Raw genomic sequence first — 22,446 nt, forward strand, 5'->3', positions numbered from 1 at the left:
ACCAATCTACTTTATTGCAATTTAGGTGAACCTATACTAAGGATGACACAAAGTAATTTTTTATATTTCCTACCTCCTTCTGCTTTAGGTAATAGTTCAGTTCCACAAATAATACAATAAAGTCCTGACTGGCAGGGCAGGGTACTTGTGTCCTTTTACAACACATAAGAGAGATCAATGGTTGAAAGAATGGTTAATATTCAAGTATGAATACCATAAGGCAGTTTGAAAATAAGAGAAAATATACCTAGGTAATAGTTGATACAAAATAATAACTATCAGTATTTAATATCCTTAAATCTTTTCAACTACTATGAATCATATATAAATGATGGCATCTAACTTAGTTTGCATAAATGATACTCCAATTATATAATCTCATATTTTATAATAGCAAGAGGCCAAATGAAACATTTTAATATTGAGCTTTGTAAATACTGATGTAAAATAATTTAATGTGAAATGATGAAATTTTGGGGAAAAGCATGAGCTTCAAAATCATAGAAACTGCTTAGAAAAGACCAAGATTTAAAAAAATACAAATCAATTATGAAGAATAGTAAGATATCTACATGACTATGCCTTGTTAATAAATATTCCTTTTAATCACTATTTATGCTTGGATTTTCAAAGGTTAATTTCTGGGAATAGTAAGTTTCATATAGCTTTTGTTTTCTTTCTAATACATTGAAGCTCGTTCATTATAGAGTGGAATTTGGTATAAGATGGGCTGTTTTGGACCTAGTCCAAGAGTTTAGTTACTGAAAGCACTTCATTCTTAGGAGGTTTCACCAATAAGGTGATCCACTGGCTCAGATCCCTTGGATATTATAACAAGGCTCCATTGTAGAGTACAGGAAGCCAGGCAGCTAATGGTTCGTTCTATCAAGTGAAAGCTTAAGAAACAAAATTCTTTTTTTTTTTTTCGTAGGCATGAAAATCGTTTAAGGCTAGAGAATTAATAAGCCTAGGTCATCCGTCTAAATTTCCGTTCCCTAAAGTGATGTTCTCTATTGTATGTTTAACAGCTGCAGATACTTCATGTTATGGTTTTAGCTTCCTTAGACATTCACTGTCTGATACAGTCTTAAGTTTACTTTTTATTAATAAAATTTTCAGTATTAGTAACTTTCTATTTACAAAAGACTAAAAACTACCAAGAATTCATAAAGGTTAAAGTAAAATCTTGTCTAGCTCATTAATAAATATTAAAAAGGGCACAAGCAAAAGTAATTTTTAGGTAATCATATACCCAAAAAAATGACATCACTGAGATTAAACGAGTACAATAACCAGTCTTTCAAGTAATTTTACATCAGGCACTTTGATTTTGTAAAATTTTATAAGCAATCCTAAAGAATTAAATATTTTGAATGTGTTTTACCACAGGAAAATAACATGACATAGTCTATTGCAGAAAAATAATATAGGAAAGCCTTTTAAAAAAATTAATGTCTTAAAGATCATAAGGAAGACTAAAAACAAAGCCTTGTGTGAACTTTGGAACAGTGCTAAATTTAAAACCATGTAATAATTAAATGCATAGTAGTAGCAGAGTAAGAGTTGTCATTAATTTCCAACATAGCTATTACAAGTTTTAAATGATTCATCTAAATTTCAATAGTCAAGACAGGTACTATCTACTCTTTACATTGTACCTTTCTTCCATGAATAAAGCCCTTTCTCCAACTGGTAGTTTTCCTGGTTCGTGGCTTGTATGTTCTATAAACTTTCAGCCCTTGAATAAATTCAGTATTAGATAATTACTTCATATGCATCAAATGGGTAAAGCAAATTACCTGATAAGCAATTTCTATCTTAAATATCTCAAAAGTCCTAAAGAATAAACCAAATAATTTTCCTTCTAACCATATAACAATTCTTTATTTTTTATTTTTTAACTTTATTTTTATTATTGACAGTATTACAGATATCCCCATTCTCCCACCCCTTGCCCACCTCCACCAGCTCCTGTCCCCTCTTCCCTCTGGCCATCACATACAATGATTCTTTATTGTTGGTTTATCTATTTATTTATTTATCTATCTATCTATCATCTTCATCATCATTAGGAAGTTTCATATAAAGTAAGGATGCACTCCAGATATGATTGATTTACTAACTAATAACTGATAGTTTGCCATCTGCCAGGTACTCTTTTAAATGCTTTTATATATTTTAATGTATTCAACTCTCTAAAACGTCTTTAAAAAGCATGTAATCACTAATGAAACTGTTCTACAACCTACTGTATTATATAGGTTAGTACTTTTGCAATATCCACTCAGTCAAAATTATAAACTAAGGACACAATATATACCTGATTCAAAATTGACATTATACAAAATGTTTGAAACACCTCTTGGAATTACTAAAAGCTGTGGCACATCTCTACATACATTCCAAATAAGAGAAATTTTTAGTTTTAGACAGTTTGGAAGGAATAAATATTAGGGAAAGGAGATGGTATTTGAGATCAACTTGGATAATAACACTAAGATATGAATAAAATATAATGTGCCTGGTTTTTCTCATGTAGTTTACCAATTTTTCTAAAGGTGTTTTAAGCACAGAATTATTGAAATAAATATCTTGCTTCTCAAATTATTATGTACATATTCATAAAATTAGTCCCTTAAAGGTAGATTAGTATCATTTCATCTATTCTATAAAATGGTTTGCTTAACTTTACTCATTTTAGAACAAAAGCAAATGAAAAGTAATTCAGAGTAAAATAACATATTCCTTTATAGATTTTTAAAGCTGAGATATACATGATTTTATAGTGCTAAATCCTGCATTTCACAATTAAAACATCCCCTAAAAGGCACAGTAATTGACAACATGACTAAGCTATTTAGTGGCAGAGCCAGGAATAGAGCCCAAATCTCTTTTCTTCCTCCAGCTGGTATTCTTTCTACTACTCCACTACCCTTACCGACAAATTTAAAAATATACCAGAGAGGAGAAATGATTATACCCTTTGAAAACAATTTAGAAATTACCTTCTAATCTAATGCTTTGTAACTTGTTACTCATTGATCAACTAAAAAAAAATGTGATACGAGGTGGGATATAGTACATCCCAATTTCTAGATGAATGCTTTAACTGGTAAATTATCAATTTGAACTATGCTTAAGAGTTATGGCATCCAATGCTATAAAACAGTTAAGCTGTATTCAATCTAAATACCATCAAAATAAAAGTAAACACATGCATATGTAATAATTTATCATCCACATAAATGTAAAATAAACTTCATTGCTGGGAATTCTGACTTGAAAATAATAAGCCACTTCCACAACTTCAACAGCTCGTAAAATTTCAATTCAAATCACTCACAAGAAGCCTAAATGTCCATAAAATAATAGATATTTCTTAGAAAAGGATCAGTGAATGTAATTTTGGAATGATGTCAGAGGAGAGCTTCTTTTATAACCACTTTTGATAAGAAGCATAGCTCCATTCACAAAACCTAGTCAAAACTTACCGAAAGACTTACTGAGCTGTAAGGGAACATTTTTAAGCTACAGTTACATGTTTACATTTACTTATCAAATTTACATATGAAGTTTTTTATCTTAATAGTTGCAAAATTAAAGCCTTTATGCTAAAACATGTCACTTTTCCTCCCAATGATAATGAAGCTAGATAATCAGAATTGAAAATTCGGAGTCCTTCATTTGGCATTTTATAACTTTACATAAGTTTGCTTAAAATATGCTTGATTTTAATTTATCAAACAAATGCAAGACGTCAATTTAAAATGCATGCAGTTTTCTTCCTTAATTCTTAATTCTTAGACAGTTTAATACAGGAATAAAAATTTTAAGAAAACTTTGATTTCTAAAAGAAATGTCAGACTAATTTGAGGCAAAATCTATAATAAAACATAACTGATTTACACTGTTGTTAATTTTTATGTATTGGATGAAAACAAATGGATGAAGAAAAGTACAATATATAAATGTTTATGTAAAATTTAAGATGCCCTAGACAACTATTATCTTTTAGACTGATTAATTTTGAATTGCACTTAGCTAAGGAAGACTGTTGAAAGAAAATATTTTGAATGAATCTCTTTATCAAAACTCAAGAATAGTAAAACTTATATTTCAGAACTTACTATACTTTTAAAACTCTAATGCAATTAAAGTAAAAAATATATCTCAAATTTTAAAAAATTATACTTTGCTAATGTATAAGTTATCATTTATAAGAGTTTAATATAAGTACAATAATACAGTTAAGTATTATTATCTAATACCAGGGAACACACCTTTATTTTGGGGAGGAGACTGTTTAAAGTCCTTTATATCCATTTCATGAGTTTTCCCCACTTCCAATTCATTTATATGAGTTGTTTTTATATTATTACCAATATCATCAACTTTACTTTCTTCAATATGCATGAGTCTATTTAACTTTGTGTCTGGGCAATCCTCAACTTTCATTTTCCTGGCTGAATCTACTTCTTTTGTAGTCCTAGTTTCAAAAAGATCTTCAGCTAAAATACAATTTGAATTATTGGCCAATCTATTGTCTCTATCAGTTTCAACTAGTTCATTTTTTTCTTCATTTGTATCTACAGGATCATAAAGTTCAGGCGTAAAATAGATAGATTCATCTTCTGCTTCTGTTTCAAAAGCTCTATTTGAAGTAGAAAGTTTATCTTCTTCACTCACTAGAGATAATTCAAGGTCTGGATCCAGAGCTTCTTTACAGCAAGGTAGCTGTTCAGAATGATCTTTTTTAAAAAGAGCAGCCTCAATCTTTATTGATGGAATAACAGTTTCTGTCTGAGGGCATGGTTCAAATGACGTGTTTACTCTTAGAGATGAGGACTCAAATTTATCAGTGAGTGGCAAAACAGTTTCACAATCCTTTTCTGTTTTGAAAGTGGAAGAACTAGAGGCACAGTCCTCTGATGACCTAAACTTAGGTGCTGTAGTCAGAATTTTACTAGAAAAACACTGTCCCAAAGAATTAGAACTAGACCAGCTAACTCTATTTGTTTGTTTGCTGAAGGTTGGGCTTGTGGATCTGGAAATCCCAATGTTTTCTGCTTCCATTGCCTGGCCAGACTCTTCCAATAATTCTGGATCATCTAGGAGTACAAAAATGTAAAAATGTTAACTTTCTGTTCCTAGCATAATAATTCTTTTATCAAAATGATTTTTGTTAGAAATACTACAATAACTGTAAAGAAGACAAAATTCTAAGCCCACAACCAGTAGCAGGACTTCCATCTTAGAATGTAAATCACAAAATATTAACTCTGAAAAGAACCTTATGTCTCCAGTGAGTCCTAACCCAAGTTATAATGCTGTATGGTATATTTTCAAATCCCTCTCCAGAAACCTTGGGAGTGAATGAGAAAAGAAGTAAAAAGAGGAAGAGGGATGAATAACGGAGGGAACAGGCTGTAACAATTTACTTTTTAAATCCACTAACTAGTTACTGACCTAGACTAATTCCCTTAAGGAAACTGACACTACACAGACTAAGATATAAAACTGGTTAGTACTCAGACCTGAATTAGAACCTAGGTTTCCTAATTACCAATATAATTACCTTGAATTCACTATGACATTTATTGTATACTAGAGATCCAGTGCATGAATTCGTGCACAGGTGGGGTCCCTCGGCCTGGCCGGCGATTGGGGCCAGCTGGCCGGGGGTAGGAACCACAGGAGGTTGGCCAGCCACGGGAGGTTGGCTGTGGGAGCACAATGACCACCAGGGAGCAGCTCCTGTGTTGAGCATCTGCCCCCTGGTGGTCAGTGCGAGTCATAGCTACCAGTCCAGTAGCCCAGTCATCCATTTGTAATGGTCGCTGAGGATTTTATGTATATAGATAGAAGCACATACTATAAAATATTTAAAATTTGATATATTAATCTATCATATATTCATTAAAACAACTGAAATAATACCAATCATATATATATATATTTATACACAGTTTGGCAAACTTTTTCTATCACAGGCCGGACAGCAAATATTTTTGGTTTTGTGGGTCTTATTGTATTTGTCACAACTACTCAATTGTGCTGTTCTAGTGTAATAAGTACAATTACTCAACTCCACCTTTGTATATAATATATAAATGAATGGATGTGACAGTGTTCCATTAAATTATATTTAAAAAAACAGATAGCAGACCAAATTTGGTCCAGAGGCCATAGTTTGTCAATTCCTGATACTGACCATTATATTCTAATATATTTTGAAATATTTTTTTTATCATTTAGAATACATGGCTTCATTTCCTTAAACTAAGAAATTCATGTAAGAAAAAGACCTATAAGTGAGACCAATTTTCAATATAACCTTTAGAAAAACACCTAGCATATGCATAGTACTTTACAATGCTGTAATATTTATGTTATTAAATCTTTACTATCCAACTTTGAGGGATAGGTATGCAGATAATCCTTTTTCTATTAAGACTCAAAAAAGTTAAGTGACTTGCTCCTGGTCACAAAGCTAGTTAGTAGCAAAGTTGTTCTTGTTATTTTTTAAAATATATTTTTATTATTGATTTCAGAGAGGAAGGGAAAGGGAGAGAGAGAGAGATAGAAACATCAATGATGAGAAAAAATCATTGATCGGCTGCCTCCTGCAGGCCCCACACTGGGGAATCAAACCATGATCTCCTGGTTCATAAGTCAACGCTCAACCACTGAGTCATGCCAGCTGGGAGTAGCAGCAAAGTTTGTTAATGGAAAATCAGAAAATGTGCTCAGCTCTCCTGACAAAAGTTTGTTCCCATTCCAATATACTTTAGTACTTCACTAATTTATAATAATACTTTACATTACAAACCAAGGTATTTAAGGACATTAATCTACAACACAAAAATATCACTTCACTAAATATAATGGAAGACTTTTCTATCAAATGAAAATGGACAAAGCTTTTCATACATTTGTCCTTCCTGGAGGTGATGTCACTTGGGAGAGATGAACTTTTAGTTATTCATTTTACATTTTAGTCCTTAGACACACATTATTGCTTTACCTTCCCTAGGATTTTCTGGTAATAGATGATTTGCTGCTTCTAAAAAGTAAGGTGAGGTATTGTCCTTCAAACAAGCCACTTCAAGTGTAGACTGGCTGTCCTGTATGGACTTTCTGTCCTCTTTGGATACATCAATGAACTTTTGGTGCTTTTTAGAAAATTCAGCCAAAGATTCCAGGGCACTTTCAAAGGTTGAATGGTGCTGAATCTGCTGCCGTACCCATTTAGAAAGTCCTAAGGAAAAAGTAAACCCAGGGAAGAAACTTCGGTTATTTTATGATATTATTTATGATATTTGGTTATGATGATATTGTGTATTAAGAAAAACTTGGATAATTTTTCTAATGAAGTAATGTAGAATTTAGAGTACATAGAATGGTTCTCAATACTTTTCCTGCCTTTTTACCGTCATATGTACAATATGCTCATATATCAGTAACATTTCTCTTTATATGCAACGATTGTCAACTGGGGAGAGGAAAGAGGCAATGAGAGTAAAGTGAGGAAGGGTGAAATTTTTGTCACTTTAGAATAACTCGGGAATAAAGCAAATTTAATTTCACAATTCCCCACAAAAATTGGCTGCTTTTTCATTATAGGAAAACTAGAAGTTGTAAACAACACAATTTTGCATACTTTCTAAATTTCACTCCTGTTGCAAAAATAAATTCAAGATTTCAGTCTCATAGGTTTTTTGTTCCTTTTTCCCCCCTAATTCCAAATATACCTTAAACTACTCTGGGGGCCAAAAGGAATAACATTGTTTTATGAGTAAAGCATGTCCTATCTAAATATTACATTATTTTTAAAATATACAAATAATCAAGTTGTAAGGGAAAAAATTTGATCTATGACATATGAAAACTACATAAAAATGAACCATAAATGAATCTAACGGGCTGTATAGTAAGACTCACTTCAGAATGAAATTCAAAATCAGATATTCAAACTTTTAAAAAATAAATTTTCTCTACTGTTACTAAAATTATCATCACCTTTCAGAGTAATTTAAAAAGTCACTGTGGCCATGGCTTGTGTGTCTCAGTTGGTTGGATATTGTCCTGGGCAACCAAAGGTTGCCAGTTCAATTCCTAGTCAGGGCACATGCCCAGGTGGCAGGCTTGATTCCTCTCTCTCTCCTTCGTCCCCTCTAAAAATCAATAAAAAAATATTTTTAAAATAAAAAATAAAAAGTCACTATGGTAACTATCTTTGATTTCAAATATATTCCTTTGTTTTTTAATGGAATTTTTATATCAGTCTATATGTATAAAAATTGAATTTAAACGGATATCAGTCATCAAAAGAAATTTGTATTTTGTGCTATTATTGCCCAGATAAGAAAAAATTTCACACTTTGAGTCTCAAGAAAAAAAAAAATTAAAACCAGACAGAAATAAAAATACGTATTTAATTCAAAAAAAAAATCTCTCAACAAATCTGAACTATAAGATAAAAAATTGTTCTAGATTTTAAAATTTAAAAAATTAAATATGAATTTCCTTTAAAGTTCTTTATTTTTGGTTGCTAGGAGAAAATAATTACACCACCTAATAATATGAAGAAATTTTAGCACTATAGTTACCTCTTCCATTTTGATTATTTTGTAATCAAAGTAAGCCTTTTCAGTGTAAAATGTCAGTTTACTTTTGAAATTTGAAAGAATATGAGCTCCACCTGCTGACTAAACATAAGCACTTAACATTTTGCTTGTAGTTATGTCTTGACCTAAGCACAATTGCTTGCTTTACATTCAAAAGCAAGACTAATAAGGCAACATTTGCTGCTTTAATCCATCCAAGGTGGATATGTTTTGATATCAAACCAAATATAGTAATTAGGCTCTGAAATGGAAAAAGTATAGTCCATACTCATAGAAAGCTAATTTGAAACAAATTTAAATTTAGAACCTTTTCATTTTAGTATAGTACGAACTTTCTAGCATTAAAGATAATAATAAAGATGCAAATATTTCCAACAGTTCTTCAATAACTGATGGGTTTCTGGTATTGCCTCTAAAGGGATTGTGTTACTGCAAAATAAAGACTACAGACGTTCATCAACTCATGATGGGGTTACATCTTAATAAACCCACTGTAAGTTGAAAATATTGTATGTCAAAAGTGCATTTAAAATACCTTACCTACCGAATGTCACAGCTTAACTTAGTTTACCTTAAATGTGCTCAGAACACTTACATTAGCTTACAGTTGGTCAAAATCATCTAATATGAAACCTATTTTATAATGCCCAGCATCACCAGAGAGTATCCTACCACATATCACTATCCCAGGAAAAGTTCAAAATTCAAAATTCAAAGCATGGTTTCTATTCAAAGTGTAAAACTTTTGTACCATTGTAAAGTAGAAAAATCCTAAGTCACACCAATGAAAGTCAGGGACCACCTGAATAGGACATAATATTTGTTCATCTGAATGAGGGGGGGAGAATGACTATTTGATTTTGGGGCATGCAATAGTGTTTTTCCTTTTAGAAAATATGAGCTCTGTCTAACATAAACCCTATAATAACTGAAGCAATTTCTAGACAAGCAAACCAAGAAACACAACAAACTTCAACATAACCCAGAATGAAAGAATAAAGAATCCTAAGCAACAAAAGGAGATGTGCTTAAATGAAAAAGCTTAATATTTCTCAGAAAAGTCATTTCTGTAGAACAGCTTTTACCCCTGACAATGCTAAATAAATTATTAGTGTAACTGAGTCGAATCCCATATTCTATGAAATTGAAGGATCCTAATTGATTAATACTATGTTGATAACTAACCAGATTCTCCTCTATAAAGATTGTTTTGCAAACACATAAGCACTAAAAGGCTAGAATTCCTTTCAATATTGATTTTTCATGTTTGATCTAAATATTCAAATTCTCACAATGCAATATACAGATGATATAGCATAGAATTGTGCACCTAAAACCTACATAATTTTATTAACCAATGTCACCCCAATACATTTAACTTAGAATTCTCTATCCAATTGTCTTTAAAAATAAAAGTCATTAAAGACTGTTATTGCCGAAACCGGTTTGGCTCAGTGGATAGAGCGTCAGCCTGTGGACTGAAGGGTCCCGGGTTCGATTCCGGTCAAGGGCATGTACCTGGGTTGCGGGCACATCCCCAGTAGGAGATGTGCAGGAGGCAGCTGATCGATGTTTCTCTCTCATCGATGTTTCTAACTCTCTCTCTCCCTTCCTCTCTGTAAAGAATCAATAAAATATTTTTTTTTTTTAAAAAAAAAGACTGTTATTAATTCATTACTCTAAGCCAGTGATGGCGAACCTATGACACGCGTGTCAGAGGACACGCGAACTCATTTTTTTGGTTGATTTTTCTTTGTTAAATGGCATTTAAATATATAAAATAAATATCAAAAATATAAATCTTTGTTTTACTATGGTTGCAAATATCAAAAATTTCTATATGTGATACAGCACCAGAGTTAAGTTAGGGTTTTTCAAAATGCTGACACGCCGAGCTCACAAGGTTCGCCATCACTGCTCTAAGCCAACCTGAGAATCTTACCAGATATATATCGACTTGGGTTACTCCTGAAGCGGTCATCCACTAAAATAAGAGCTCCCCAATCATTTTTGTGTCGAATACATCTATAAAATACAGGAAGAAAATAAAATAGATATAACTTTGAAAATAAAAGCTAAATATCTAATGGAAAAGATAGAAGACTGAAAAAATCAATTACGTGTCATTGGTTTATATTCCTTTAATCAAACTCACATATATTCCTTTAATCAAACTAATTATTATGAACAAGGTTATACTCAATACATTGTACCAAAGTAGTTCTGTAACCAAATCACATACTTCTGCTGACTACTGATAACTCAACATCCCAAAATGTTATATGCATTCTATTTTGAAAGGCAAAAAAATATATTTTCCAAAACTTTTCTTAGCCACACAGACTATTTTTCACCTCGTGCATTATATTGTTAGTTTTATGTAGATGACTTTTATTCTAGTTTAATGAGTTTTTATCATAAGTGAATGTTTAATTTTACAAAAATCTTTTATATGCACCAATTCATATGCTCATGTAGTTTTTCTTCTTTCGACTGTTAATGTGGTAGATTATACTGGCAAATTTTTGAATATTGAGCCTGCCTTTCATTCCTAGGATAATCACATATGGTCATGATGCATTATTCTTTTTATAGATTGTTGGATTTGATTTGCAAAAAATATTAAAAGTAAACATATAATTCAGTGGTTTTTAGTATATTTATAAGGTGGTGAAACCCACACCACTATTATACAACATTCTTATTTCACCAAAAAAATCCCAGTGCCCATTATTAGTCACTCCCACTTATCCCAATTATTCTCCCTAACCCCTGGCAACCTCTACTCTACTTTGTCTTTACAGATTTGCCTATTTGGGGCATTTCCTATAACTGGAATCATACAATATTCAGCATTTTGTATCTGGCTTCTTTCACTTAGCATGATGTTTTCAAGGTTACTTGTATTGCACATTGGTACTTCAATCCTTTTTATGGCTGAATAATATACCACATTTTGTCAATGGGCATTTAGGTTGTTTCCATCTTCGGACGATTATAAACAATAGTGCTATAACATTTGTGTACAAGTTTTGGTATGAATACAAAATTTTTATTATCTTGGATATATAACTAGGAGTAGAATTGCACACTTTTTTGGAGTTGAAAAGTATAATTGACTAGGATAAAGAAATAATCAGTTTAATTAAAAATAAGTGAATTGAGTCCTTTCAATCAGAAAATTATGCCCTCTAATTCTGAACATTTTTCTGAAAATTATTTCTTTGCTATGTTCCTTTCCCTTATTTTCTCTAGTCTGATATGATATGGATCATATCAGAAGTTGGTTCTTACATACTGACTTTTTTTTTTTTTTCAAGTTCTTTCCTATTTTCCCTTTGTCTTTTTGATCTGGAAAATTTCTATTTTATCTTCTAAGCCCAATTCTTCATTTAAAATTTATTGCTATCATGTTAATGTCTAGGAGCTTTTTCTTATTTTCTGTTCTTCCTTTTTGAAGGCACTTAGCTCACCTCTCTATAAATATTACTGATACTTAATTTTTAAAAAGCTTTCTTCTATCCAGAGTTTAGCAAACTATGAACCACAGGGAAAATCTGGCCCATATCTTGTTTTTGTGCAGTCTGCAAGGTAGAAGTGGTATTTACATTTTTAAAGGGTTAAAGAAAAAACAAGAATTTGGATGCAAAACATATATGGCATGAAAAGCCTAAAATATATACTATCTGTACCTTTATGTAAAAAGTGTGCTAACCCCTGTTCTATTGCACTGTTTCTGTTTTCTATGAGTTCTTCCACCCTATTTTGTTTTGTTTTGTTGGTATTATTTTGCTATTGTTTTGGTTTCTATATCTCATGATACAGATATTCTTTGAATATCTAAAGACTCTTGGGACTTATTAAGGGTGAGGCACTAATTCTTGGCAGCTCTAATTATGAGCAGGGCTTATAGGTTAAGAGGCTTTGCAGTAAGGCAGTGGTTCTCAACCTTCTGGCCCTTTAAATACAGTTCCTCATGTTGTGACCCAACCATAAAATTATTTTCGTTGCTACTTCATAACTGTAATGCTGCTACTGTTATGAATCGTAATGTAAATATCTGATATGCAGGATGGTCTTAGGCGACCCCTGTGAAAGGGTCATTCGACTGCCAAAGGGGTCGCGACCCACAGGTTGAGAACCGCTTCAGTAAGGTAATCTGGTAGAAGCGGGGCCACTTTGTCACTATCTGTAGACCCTTACTCATGGAGTGGTCAGTTTCCTGGAAAAGAAATACTGTACTTTCCTGATCTGTAGATATAAGATTGTCAGCTTACTCAGAACTGATAAGAAAAAGGAGATGGAGTTCTGACATTCAGTAGGTAGACTTTTCTTAATCCCCATTGTTAATACATCCTTAGCTGTACTAGGAATTGAAGAATATATAGACTCTAGTTTAATCTCTCTAGAGCAGTGGTTCTTAACCTGTGGGTCGCGACCCCTTTGGCGGTCGAATGACCCTTTCACAGGGGTCGCCTAAGCCCATCCTGCATATCAGATATTTACATTACGATTCATAACAGTAGCAACATTACAGTTACGAAGTAGCAACGAAAATAATTTTATGGTTCGGTCATAACATGAGGAACTGTATTTAAAGGGCCAGAAGGTTGAGAACCACTGCTCTAGAGAGTAAACCTGAATGGGGGAGGGAGCTATCAAACTATTTTTTTATACTAACTTGCAACCAATCCTCTTGTGTTTAACCTTAACTTTAACTGAAACTTTAGAATGCCCCCAAGTCCTAAGCTTTTCCATGACTGAATCTGGAGGATCTTCTTAGCTTTCATGACTATGGATTTAAATTTCAGTTTTCTCTTGCCTGTTAAGTTATTCAATCATTCATCTGTTTTCCAGTGTTCAGAATTTGCTGACATTTCGTCTGTCATTGTCCCCCCTCTGCCGTTCCTTTTTAATTTTGTAGGTTTGGCATTTTAATTCCTTTACTATCATGGGATTTTGAGAAAGGGTGAAGATTAATATAAACGTTTGATTTTTCCACAGAGACTTGGGCAGAATGGGAAGATGGATATTGCCAACATTATAGGACAGTGTCAAAAATCATTAGAAAGTCAGGCTGGCACTCTGTTTTGGTTCCACTACAGTTTATATTTAAAGTGCCCTAGCAAAGAAAGGCATTTAAGTTAACAAAACAGTTCAGAAAAACAGGTTTCACCTTTTCATTTTCCCATTGTTTTCATACTGCCTTGCTCAAATGAATTACGCCCACTTGAGACAAAGGTACTTTTAGTAAAGCAGCCCTGTTAGGAAACTCATAGTGCAGTTATACTCTGGTCACAAAACCATATGGTACATTCCTGAAAGCTGTTATTACATTTCAAGGACTTATATTACTTCAAATACTCATGTGGCCTTAAAAAAAGATAACACTTTTCAAACATAATTTGTTTCTGTTTACTTTAGACCCTCTAAACATATCCCTTGTAAGGACAGTGCCTAAGTATAAGCACCTTTTATGTCAATCAATACACATTATGAGTATGATCAAATGATGTAAAATATTTACTTGGCTTTTAAACAGACATGTTTCTATAAGTTGTTACTTATTGATACTGTTGCCCTTAAAATCAATGACAGTTGTTACCCATTTTTTAATTAATAAAATACTATAACTACAGTATTATATATCAATACTTGAGGCCCAGTGCACAGATTCGTGCACCGGTGGGGTCCCTCGGCCTGGCCTGCGCCCTCTCACAATCCGGGACCCCTTGGGGCCAGGCCGAGGGACCCCACTGGTGCACAAAACCGTGCACTAGGCCTCTAGTATGCATATAAGATCTTTGGTTAATCTCTTCCCGCCCTTCCCCTTTACCCCCCCTCTCTCTGAGATTCATCAGTCTGTTCCATGTTTCCATGCCTGAGGTTTCTGCTCCTGCGTTGAGCATCTGCCCCCTGGTGGTCAGTGCGCATCACAGCTACCGGCCAGTTGGCTGGTTGGCCAGCCGCTTAGGCCTTTATATATATACTGGAGGCCCGGTGCACAAAAATGTGTGCACTCAGGGCGGGGGGGTCCCTCGGCCCAGCCTGTGCCCTCTCGCAGTCTGAGACCCCTCGGGGGATGACCACCTGCTGGCTCAGGCCTGCTCCCCGGGGGATTGGACCTAAGCTGGCAATCAGACATCCCTCTGGCAGTCCGGCAGCCCTCGGGGGATGTCCACTTGCCAGTGGGGAGTAGACCTAAGCTGCAGTCAGACATCCTTAGCGCTGCTGAAGAGGCAGGAGAGGCTCCCACCACCACCGCTGTACTGGCAGCCATCAGCCTGGCTTGTGGCTGAGCAGAGATCCCCCATGTGGGAGCACACTGACCACCAGAGGGCAGCTTCTGCATTGAGTGTCTGCCCCCTGGTGGTCAGTGTGTGACATAGTGACCAGTCATTCCCAGTCTTTCTGCTGTTAGGGTCAGTTTGCATATTACCCATTTACTATATAGGATAGAGGCCTGGTGCACGGGTGGGGACTGGCTGGTTTGCCCTGAAGGGTGTCCCGGATCAGGATGGGAGTCCCACTTAGGTGCCTGGCCATCCTGGATGAGGGGCTGATGGCTGTTTTTAGGCTGGCCACACCCCCTTTAGGGTGGGGGTCTCCACTGGGGTGCTTGCCCAGTCTAGGTGAAGGGCTGAGGGCCGTTTTCAGGCTGGCCGGCGACTGAAGCTCCCAGCCTCTCCTTTTTTTCTTTTTTTTTATTCTGGGATTTATTTACCTTCTATAATTGAAACTTTGTTGCCGTCACTGGAGCTGAGAGATGACTCCTGCTCGGCCTGCTGAAAACAGGTATCTGGGGTTTGTTTAACTTCTATAATTGAAACTTTGTTGCTTTTGGAGCTCAGAGCCAGGCCGCGGCAGGCAGGGAACCTTGGCTTCCTCCATCACTGGAGCAAGCAAGCCTCCCGCTCGCTTCAGCTGCATGGCTGCCGGCCGCCATCTTTGTTGGCAGTAAATTTGCATATCGCCCTGATTAGCCAATGGGAAGCATAGTGAAGGTAGGGTCAATTACCCTTTTTGTCTTTTATTAGATAGGAGATATATACATACATACATACATATATATATATACACACACACACACACACACACATATATATATTACAAATACATACATATATATATATATATATATATATATATATATATTACAAATACATCCTTTTTATTCCGTTTTAGAAAAGTAGGTTTTGAGGCTCTAGCTCTCTGACCAATACGGTAAAATGAAAAAAAGCACTGAACCTGGCATTTTCCACTAATTCAACAAACCATCTATTAACACATTGTGTACCGCATAGAAATCTGTAAGACATACACCAGGGACCGCACGTTTTTGGGCAAACTGCACGTTATTTAAATCATCATAATGCACTTTAGGTGTTGTTTTTCAATAACTATAACATTTTTATTTACAAAAACAATTAAACAATTAAAGTTCCTAGTACTTTTTTAACATATGGTACTGCGTAAAACATTTTCCTCTATGAAGAGGGACCAAACAAAATTTACATAAGTATCTAGATTCGCTCCTTTTTCCATGGGCATGAAAAACGAGAACACTCGTGAGCGGTCCTTAACAGATGGCGCGCGAAACACGAGAAAACTCCTGAGCGGTACGAAATGTGTTAATTAACCATCTATGCCCAAGCTGAGATATGGTTGCTGAAAATACAAAAATGTATAATACATGCTTAGGGAAGGAAACAGAGAAATAACAAGTTAATATAATACAATGAGATATATACTACACCATAAATAATGTATAAAATACTAAGGTTTCTTATAGAATAAATAATTTCAGTTGGAGAAGTAAAAAGTGTATTAATTAAATGTTGGTGCCTTACAATATGAAATTACAATATAAAATGGTGATTTAAAAACTAATTCTACAAAGTACAAATCTTAATGAACCAGAATCCTTAGAAAAAGGAGTATTATAATTAAATTTTATTGTCAGTTTGTGTTAATTCTTTGGTATCACAAGCATGGTTTAGTTTAACTCTTCTTAAATGGTTTGCTTTTTTATGCATAAAATCATCATCTGAGTGTGGCCAGTGTGGCTCAGTGGCTGAGCATCAACCTATGAACTAGGAGGTCACAGTTCGATTCCTACTCAGGGCACATGCCTGGGTTGTGGACTCAATCCCCACTGTGGGGCATGTAGGAAGCAGCCGGTCAACGATTCTCTCTCAGCATTGATGTTTCTGTCTCTTTCTCTCCTCTCCTTTCCTCTGAAATCAATAAAAAAATATTTTTTTAAAAAAAAATCATCATCTGAGTCTGATGGTCATTAAGACAAAAATTTTATTATTTGCTAGTAATCTTCTACAAAGGTGTGTCATTCATTGTTTGAACAACCAAAAATCTTTAAACTTTAGCAAAGTGAGTTTTGTTTTGAGTTTCATTTATTCCACTGATTCTTTGCAACTTTCACTTGTAACATCTATCACTGAAAATGTACAAGTAACTAGGGTTCCAGTGAAATAAAATTCTACCTAATTTCTTAAAAGGAGTAAAGTAGTAAGACTAACTCTACATAGAGCCCTGCTCACAGATAATGTTACAATAACATTACATTAAATTTCACTCCACTTACCTACCTAGGGCCTGATTTAAGGCCCTGTATGCTTGAATTTCATACCATTGACGACCAGGTAAAAGACCTCTCAATTTTGAATGCTGGTCATTATATTGGCGCTTTAGTTCAACCTAATAATAATTTAAAAATATATTAAAATATAGTAGGTAATTAAAGCTCATTTAAAAAATCATATTAACTTCTAACATTTCAAACATCATTTTAGTAGGGTAGAGAGATTTTGTTTTTCAGTGCTAAATTTGTTTCAATTCATTTAAAACAATTTTTTTAAAAATTTACTTTTTCAATTGAATTTATTGGGGTAACATTGGTTAATAAAATTTATATAGATTTCAGGTGTACAATTCTATAATACATCATCTGTTTATTACATTGTGTGTTCACCACCCAAGTCATCTATTCATCCTTACATTCCCCAAGTTCCTACATATACATAATAAATTCCATGTGATATCAATTGCATTGAGAAATAATGCACATACAATAAAATTCACAAATTTCCAATGTACATGGAGACAAGTTTTGATAAATATAATCATAATCAGAATGTAGAATATTTTCAGCACCCCAAAACTTCCCTCCTATCCCTTTTTCAGTTAATCTCCTTCACTACTGACCCTATTAACCAACGATCTGCTGTTATGTCTTTTCTAGAATTCCATGTAAATGTCATAGAGTATGTAATTGTGCCTGTCTTTTTTCATTTAGAATAATGATTTTGGAATTCATTCATCAGTTCATTCTTTTATGTTTATCTAGTCTGATAATCTCTGCTTTTTAATTAGAATGTTTAGACCACTCACATTTAAAGGGTTATTGTTACAATTTGGCTTAAATCTACAGCAGCAGAATACACATTCTTCTCAACTGCACATGAAACATTTTCCAGGATAATATATGTTGGGTCACAAAATTAGTCTTAAGATCTTTAAGACTGAAATCATATCAAGTATCCTTTTCAACCACAAGAGCATGAAATTAGAAATCAATAACACAAGGAAAATTGAAATATTCACAAACACGTGGAAATTAACACACCTGAATAACCAATGGGTTAAAGAAAAAAATCAAAAGAAAATCAATATCTTGGTAAAAATGAAAAGGGAAACCAAAACAATGGTTTCCTACAGCAAAAGTAGTTCTAAACAAGAAGTTTAAAGCAATAAACACCTATATTTAAAAAAATAATCGCAAAAAAACCCCACCCTAACTTTAGACCTTAAGAAACTAATAAAAGAAGACAAACTAATCTCAAAACTAGCAGAAGGAAACAAGATGAGAGCAGAAATAAATGAAACATAGACTAGAAAACACAATATTAAAAAATCAATGCAATTAAGAATTGATAGTATCTTCAGGAAATGGTGATTGAAAATGGACATGCACATGCAAAAGACTAAAACTGAATCCTTATCTTACACTATACATAAAAATCAACTCAAAATGAATTAAAGACTTAAATATATGACCTGAGATCATAAAAGACCTAGAAGAAAATGGGAAAAGTTCCTTGACTTTGGTCTTGACAATTGTTTTTTGGATATGACACCCAAAAGCACAGGCAACAAAAGCAAAAGCAAACAAGTGGAACTATATCAAACTAAAACACTTCTGCACAATAAAACAATCTATATGTATAAAAGGCTAAGTGTCTGTCTCTCCAACCAGTAGCTATGACACTCACTGGCCATCAGGGGGCAGGCGCTCAACGCAGGAGCTGCCATGATGCGCACTGGCCATTTAAAAATAAATGGCACCATGGACCTGGCGCCAACAAACCAACACTTGGCTTCCCCCAAGTGGGACACAGGTCCCGCCACCACCCCGGAGTGACACTCCACCAAACTGCAGCCAATGCTGCCAAGACCTCATGGCGCAAAATGCAGCCCACAGCCCAGCCCGGCCCAGAAACAGTGGCTGTGGACGCCAGGTAATGATGTCACGTAGCAACACCCGGCTTCCTCTCCCTAGCAACTAGCATCCTTGGAGTTTCTTCAGCCCGGGAACTCAACTTGCTTTATAGCCAGGTGCAAACATTTTACAGTTCAACCAAATGTTTGTGAAGTGTTTTCTCGTGCTTCATCTCATTTGATCCTCACAGAAGTCCTGGAGTAGGTAGATAGGAGACTCGGTAGAATCCTATTTTCTTTTCATTAGCAAGACACAAATAGTGATATTAAAATATTTCTTCTAATTAATTTACTTTCAATATGCACGAATCCGTGCACTGGTACACTAGTCAACAATATGAAAAGACACAACCTACAGAACATGAGAAAATATTTACAAATCATATGTCTGATAAGAGGTTTATATCTAAAATTCGAAAACATACAAATAGCCAACAGGTATATGAAAAGCTGGATCTCTCAACTCCTGATTAAAAATCTTTCAGCCAGAGCCAGTTTGGCTCAGTGGATAGAGCGTATACCTGCGGGCTGAAGGGTCCTGGGTTCAATTCCAATCAAGGGCATATGCCAGGTTGCAGGCTTGATCCCCAGTAGGGGCGTGCAGGAGAATCAATGATTCTCTGCCATCATTGAAGTTTCTCTCTCTCTTTCTCTCTCTCTCTCTCTCTCTCTCTCTCTCTCTTCTCCCCCCCCCCAGCCCCCTCTCTGAGATCAATAAAAATATATTTTTTTAAATCTTTCATGGTCCCAAACCACCACAAGTAACATTGGAAGGCAAATTAAAAACTGGAGAAAGGTGTTGTCATCAAACATACAATTAGCTCATACACATGACCAATAACAAAATCTGAGCTACTTACCAAAGAGAAAAGTGAGTAATGTCTATGAGAAAGCAAGTCATCAAAAATGAATGATAAATTCCTGGTAACCCACATGAAAATATGCTTAACTTTACTAGTAAGCAAAGAAATGTAAATTTAACAATCCCATTGTTTTCATTTATACAATACTGACAAATATTTACCAAATGTGCTTATATTTTCCCACAAGAAAAGATAGATAATGTGTACAAGGATATGCATTGCATCTCTGTTTGAACTGAAGAAAAATAGAAAACAACATAAATGTACACCAAATGGATCAATTTAACATATTACAGTTACTCTGAGATAAATATTGGATTATTAAAAAACAGATGTATAGCCGTAACCGGTTTGGCTCAGTGGATAGAGCGTTGGCCTGCGGACTGAAGGGTCCCAGGTTCGATTCCGGTCAAGGGCATGTACCTTGATTGCGGGCACATCCCCAGTAGGAGGTGTGCAGGAGGCAGCTGATCGATGTTTCTCTCTCATCGATGTTTCTAACTCTCTATCTCTCCCCCTTCCTCTCTGTAAAAAAATCAAAAAAATATATTTAAAGAAAACAGATGTATATGTTTTGACATGAAAATTTTGCATGTATATATTTATTAATTTTTTAAAAGGAACATATATACACAGAGACATATACACATGGCAAGGTATTATGTTAGGAATACGGACCATAATTTAGAGCAATGTCAATTATAAACCAGCCTGCCAAAAGACTTAAACTAAACCCTGACAAGAAGGGAGACAAGAGTTTAAGGATGTGTACTTTTAGGTTTTCCCATATCTCCCCTAACAAATTGTTAAACCATGCCCATATAAATTTAGGATGACTGACTACTATCTGACCTCCCCACAAAAACAAAACAAAACAACAACAACAAGAACAAAACCCACAAAAATCAATACAGAGAATAGAATCCATAATCACTATAATGTACCAACTATAATGTCCAACATAAAATAAAAATTCTTAGAAAAATGTGGCCCATAATCAGGGGGGGGGGAAATGGTAGTCGATAGAAACGAATCTAGAAAGGGCCCAGCTGTTGGAATTAACAAAGACTTTAAAGTACCTGTTATATTTATATAATTTTAAAACATGTGACTTAATGAATGAATTTGGGGGATCTCAAAAGTGGAAATTATAAAAAAGAACCAAATGAAAATTCTACACCTTAAAAATACAATAATAAATAAAAATTCATTGGATGGGCTTAATAACAGATTGGAAAAGGCAGAATTAGCTAGTAAATCTTAAGACAGATCAATAGAAGCAATGAAACATCAATAAAAGCAAAATAACTTCATACACAACAAAGACACTGGTGTAAAAGAATCAAAGCATATATAACCAGTCAGCAATGACCTAATCAAATTTAAAATTGAGAGTTGAAACAATACTAATGCATTTGATCCATTATTTATTGCCTCGATGGCTCCACTTATTAAAGGATATCAACAATCTCTCACTTTTCCAAGTGACTGAATTTGCATTCATTTTCTATCTTGGGAGTAACACACAGAGACTGTGTTAAACTAAACTACTTCTTTGCTGGAAAAGAAATCATAATAAATTCTGCTATCTAGTCATTGAATTTGATATTATAATCATATCCCTTTTCAAAGAGACTCAGAATTAATTACAGGGCATAAAAATACATTCCTAGTAAAAGCAATGCCATACCAAAGGGTACTAAAAACCCAGCTTTCATCTGGTCTTCAGAAAAATCTTTAAAATTACATAGTCCCAAGAGTAAAATACTTTTCTACTGGGTCAGAAGGTATAGTATACATAATTCAGACTGACCTATTCAAATATATAAGTTAATAAGCTTTTTCCTGTAAAAAGTTCACCTGTAAAAAGTACAAGTTCTGAGTGAAAGGAAATTATGTATTATGGTTTCAATTTTTTAGACACTAACTGAATGAAAACAAGGACGTATTTTAAGCAGCTCTCGAGAATGCCAGCCACAGAGTTAACTATGCCTCAATAAAGCTTAACAAAGGAACCTAAATAAAAAAGAATTCTTTAGAAACATTAAAAATAACATTTAAAGTAGAAAAATTGATATAATGCGAGGAAGAAATTTTTGGTAGCTTAAGAAACACTCAATTCAGTCCAATATTTACAATTTTGACTGTGTGCAAGATCTGTGAAAGGAACTAGAAATACGAGGATGAGTTAAAAATATTTTTTGCCTCCAAATAAGAGCTTACAAAGATCAGAAAAAAATATGAGGGCAAATGGCCATCAAGTAAATAAGTGCTAAAATATGAAATTTGATTACAGTATATAGAAGAGGAGTTGAGGAATGACAACACACTATGAATTTGGTGCAAGAGTGATGAGGGCCTTACCTGGAAAGGCAAAAGGAATGGAAAAGAGGCCCAGTTTGTAACACATTGTGGACCTAAAGAACTTAAGTGACAAAGTA

General features: G+C 34.3%; 1 protein-coding gene across 2 annotated transcripts in view; it reads right to left on the reverse strand.

The window, feature by feature from the left end:
• Nucleotides 1-926: 926 nt before the first annotated feature.
• BRIP1 (BRCA1 interacting DNA helicase 1) overlaps nt 927-22,446 on the reverse strand; it is a gene marked incomplete at its 5' end in the record, with an annotated part of 117,483 nt that continues 95,963 nt past the window's right edge. The window contains 5 exons of one of the 2 annotated variants that reach the window (XM_081108822.1): nt 927-1,738; nt 4,281-5,108; nt 7,025-7,258; nt 10,570-10,652; nt 17,230-17,342. In XM_081108822.1, coding sequence (XP_080964948.1) covers nt 1,641-1,738; nt 4,281-5,108; nt 7,025-7,258; nt 10,570-10,652; nt 17,230-17,342 — 1,356 coding nt within the window. In that variant the 3' untranslated portion in view covers nt 927-1,640. Of the gene's footprint in view, nt 1,739-4,205; nt 5,109-7,024; nt 7,259-10,569; nt 10,653-17,229; nt 17,343-22,446 lie in introns of those variants that run through there. The other variant, XM_081108823.1, reaches the window with a different exon arrangement.

The sequence above is a fragment of the Myotis nattereri genome (assembly GCF_964212035.1).
Source record: "Myotis nattereri genome assembly, chromosome: 16".
NCBI lineage: Eukaryota > Metazoa > Chordata > Mammalia > Chiroptera > Vespertilionidae > Myotis > Myotis nattereri.